Below are 3,929 nucleotides of genomic sequence, written 5' to 3' on the forward strand. Positions count from 1 at the left end.
ACGAAGTCCCGGTAGAACTTCATCTTCACCATGCTGTCCCTGAAGCTCAGCACGCCCACACCCTGGAAGGTGAACAGGACGGAGCGGCCGGACGCCACGGCGCGTAGCAGCAGCAGCAGCGTCTCCCTCACGCACCCCTCCACCACCTCGCGCTCCCACGGCGTCTCCACCGACAGAGCCGCGAAGTTCAGGGGCACCACCAGGACGTTCCCCGCTGTGGCACGTACAAGCACACATGCCACACACACACAGCAGGCATGAGCACACATACACAAAACACACAAGCATGAGCACACCCCTTCCTCCCTTCTCCCCTCCCTCCATCCCCTCCTCCTACCTGTGGCTGGGGCTTGGTCTGCTTCAGAACATGAGAGAAAACCATCTATCTATCTATCTATCCATCCATCCATCCATCCATCCATCCATCCATCCATCCATCCATCAACCCCCCCCACCCCTCCTCACTTACCTGCAGCCAGGGGCTTGGTCTGTTTCAGGCCGTGTGACAGCACCAGCTTCTCAGACAGCAGGAATACTGGTCTCTGCAGGAGGAGAAACTTGTTCCCAATGTCCAGCTTCTGCTGGGAGAATGTGAATGTCCCCAGACCTGCAATATGGACTCCCTGGGACAACACCCAACGATCAACCAGTTAATCAACACCCAACGATCAACCAGTTCATCAACACCCAATGATCAACCAGTTCATCAACACCCAATGATCAACCAGTTCATCAATCAATCAATCAATCAATCAATCAATCAATGAGTACTGACAGTCAGTCAGTACTCAGTCAATCTAGTCAATCTAGCATTTCATCTATCAATCTAACAGCGATATCTATCTATATAAACTTTTTCTATGACTACCACTGTTTCTATTGTAACGTCTAGCCTTCTCTAGTCTACTCTTTACGGTGATCTCTATTCTAATCCACTCCAAGAGGTCTCTCTCACCTTCTGCAAAGTCATCTGCCGTTCGACGAAGGATGACACGTTGGACCAGATACTGTCGACGTCTGGAGCACACGAAGGGGCAGCGAAGCAAACGGTCATTCAAGGACCAGGGTTAATGACTTTAAGTAGATTAGCCAAGGTTTTATTACATTATAGCCTAGGCTACAAATGCCATTTTTTATATCCAAACTTGGATTTTATTATGGAGTTCAATGTTGCCAATAGTCGCCCCCACTGAATTAGCCTAGTCATTAAATCACAGCCGTTATTTTTGAACACGGTTATTGAAGCTATTTGAAGACCTTGAAGATGTTTGCCCCCCACCGTTTTCAGAGAGCTGAGACATGGTCGGGAACGCTCTCCTCTCCGCCGCCGACACCACGGATAGCAGGCTCTCCGTCATCCTGACAGGCGCTCGGATGTCTTGGCACCGACAGACAGATCGGACGTTATAAGGAAAAAGAGACTGCTTCAGTCAAACGCAAGAGGCTCGCTCCCAAAGTCTACCCGCCAGTCATTCCATTGGGCTTCTCTCAGCTCCGCGCCGCGGATGGAAATGCTGCTGCCCTGCTGTCAGTCAGGAAGGAGGATCTAGCCCTGGTTACCAAGAGCGACGTGACAATAGACGCACGCACCCCCAGCAACGCGCAAACCCCGTCTCGGGCCCTACTGTGTCTGAGGTCAGCTGCTGTCCAGCCTCTCACTTCATGCAGCTTTAACTTTGCTTAAACTTGAGGTGACAGATCCTGTGTGAATACATATTCATAAGACTGCATTAGTGATAGCCTACTCAAGTCCATCACCTGTCTGTGATTTGCTGAGCCCACCACCGTCGTGCGTAATAATGCTGGGTGCGTCATCAAACCGGCTATATAGCCGCGGCCCCGCACGGTGTGGACGTCAGTCGGGCGCCAGAGGCGACCATCTCCCGCTTCATCGATCAAGTGAGTGTATTTATGATATCTCTTATTGGGGGATGTAGGCTTAGACTGTCCTTAGTTAAATACATTCTTTGTTTATTTTTTGGTGCAATAGCACTACCATTAAAACGTCATTTCGGCAGTAGGCTAACTTTGCTTTTTTGCCTATCTCTCTGGACATTTAGCTGTGTAACACTTGATGCCGGAGAACCCGCAACATTTGGCAGGCTGTCTTGGCATAGCCTATCCCACTATTGTTGTCTATTTCTCAAAGGTGAACCACCTCAATGAATCCCTCCGAGCTAGAGAAGCGAGAGCAGAAGTTTGTGCTCGACTGTGTGGCCGTTAGCTCGGTTGCGCGCGGGTATGAGCACGCGCGCCCCCGGCTTTGGTCTGTGCTCCCGCAGTACGATGCTCGCAACGATCCGCACGCCGAGCGCTATACGACTATCCCCGTGGTCCAGAAGTTCCTGAATCGAACCGGGACCAAAGAGCAGCACAGCGCCGCCGCTCAGAAGTCCCTATATCTGAGAAACACTACCGGGGCAGGTGAGTGGGCATACTGCACCGAGCAATCTCTACTAGAGGTGTTCATGGGTCCTTGATTATGGGGGGAGGCAAGGCTTCAGGTGGAGGCACCACAGCTATCGGTCAGTAGGAGTCTATGTGTCACTAGAAACTGAATCTGAATGTAGGCCTAATATTTTTGATTTTGAATGTTACTAGTGACACATATTTCTGACCATAGCTGTGGTGCCACCTCTTCAGTGGCAAACCCCCTCACACTCCTATCACAATCACTGACCCATCCACGCCTCCCGCCATAACCCACAACCCATCAACACCTCCCGCAGTGAACCCACCCCCCAGCCTACCACCACCTTCTCTAAAATAGTCTTTTACCTCTGCCCAGGTGAAGAGGGAGCTGCAGGGGCTTCACAGAGATCTATTTATCTATCAAGCCACTTATTTTTTATAAACTGATTACATAATCCTGACCTATGTGTAGTCCGTTACTACCCAACCCTGACACCGGCCCATCTGATTCTGATTCTGATCAAATCATTCTTCTTTTAGCATGCGTGGCCGTGAGGGAGAGTGGAGACAAGATCAGGTCTACATTGGCTTGAAACCCTTTTGAACCCTGAATGTCTACTTTGGGCAGGTCACTCCAGGGAGCAGGTGAGCAGCCACAGCGGGCTGATGTCGGCCACCAAGCCACTGATCGGCTACAATGGACGGTTTGGATTCCGCCGAAACACCCCTAGCCTTCGGCAGAAACCATCCAGCTTCGGAGAGGTCACGTCCTTCTCGCTCTACTGAGCTCAAGCATGAGCGGCTGGGGCCAACGGTCATTCTGTAGTTACAACAATAAACTATGACTAGACTAGTCTGCCTGACTGCATCCATGCCTCTCTCATGCTCTCATTCAGTTCGCAGTGTACAGAGCTATTGATAGATACCTATAATAATAATAATAATAATAATAATAATAATACATTTTATTTAAAGACGCCTTTCAGGACACTCAAGGTCATCGTGCAAAGCAGGATAATATAAACAGTAAAAAGTCCAACAACAGTAAGGGCCATTAAGAACAAAGACAGCACAGGACAGAGGGCCTAGGGAGACGGACGTATAGGAGGGGGGATGGAGAACAGACAGTTGGAAAGAAACAGAACAGTGTGGTGCAATTACAATGAGTAGGCTAGTTTGAACAGGTGGGTTTTGAGATGGGATTTGAACGTGGCGAGAGTGTCCGTTGAATCAAACTGACGCATGTGTGGAGGGATGGAGTTCCAGAGCTTGGGGGCGGTGCAGCTGAAGGCCCTCACACCCATGGTGCTTAGGCGTAAGAGGTGGGGGTGGACAGGAGACCAGCTGAGGAAGAACGCAGGGAGCAGGAAGGAGTGTACCCGTGAAGGAGTTCGAAGAGGTAGGTAGGGGTAAGGTTATGGAGGGCTTTGTAGGTGAGCAGGAGGATTTTGTAGTCAATCCAGTATTGAACTGGGAGCCAATGCTGAATGAAAATGCTGGTGATGTGGTCGGATGAC

At 50.3% G+C, this 3,929-nt stretch overlaps 2 protein-coding genes across 2 annotated transcripts in view; one reads left to right on the forward strand and one right to left on the reverse strand.

Moving 5' to 3' along the window:
• The window catches only part of LOC311310516 (coiled-coil domain-containing protein 81-like), a gene marked incomplete at both ends in the record, with an annotated part of 8,774 nt that extends 7,416 nt beyond the window's left edge, over positions 1–1,358 (reverse strand). Inside the window, 4 exons of the mRNA XM_084440025.1 lie at positions 1–214; positions 470–623; positions 956–1,017; positions 1,280–1,358. The exon at positions 1–214 is cut by the window's left edge and continues 46 nt beyond it. Of these exons, the coding sequence (XP_084296151.1) occupies positions 1–214; positions 470–623; positions 956–1,017; positions 1,280–1,358 (509 nt within the window). The remainder of the gene's footprint in view (positions 215–469; positions 624–955; positions 1,018–1,279) is intronic.
• An 804-nt stretch (positions 1,359–2,162) lies between these two features.
• On the forward strand, positions 2,163–3,198 carry LOC311310517 (sperm microtubule associated protein 1-like; the record flags this gene model as incomplete). The annotated part of the gene is made up of 2 exons (XM_084440026.1): positions 2,163–2,424; positions 3,041–3,198. The coding sequence occupies 2 exons, from the start codon at positions 2,163–2,165 to the stop codon at positions 3,196–3,198; spliced, it is 420 nt and encodes a 139-aa protein (XP_084296152.1).
• Positions 3,199–3,929: the final 731 nt, after the last annotated feature.

The sequence above is a fragment of the Borostomias antarcticus genome (assembly GCF_949987555.1).
Source record: "Borostomias antarcticus genome assembly, chromosome: 6".
NCBI lineage: Eukaryota > Metazoa > Chordata > Actinopteri > Stomiiformes > Stomiidae > Borostomias > Borostomias antarcticus.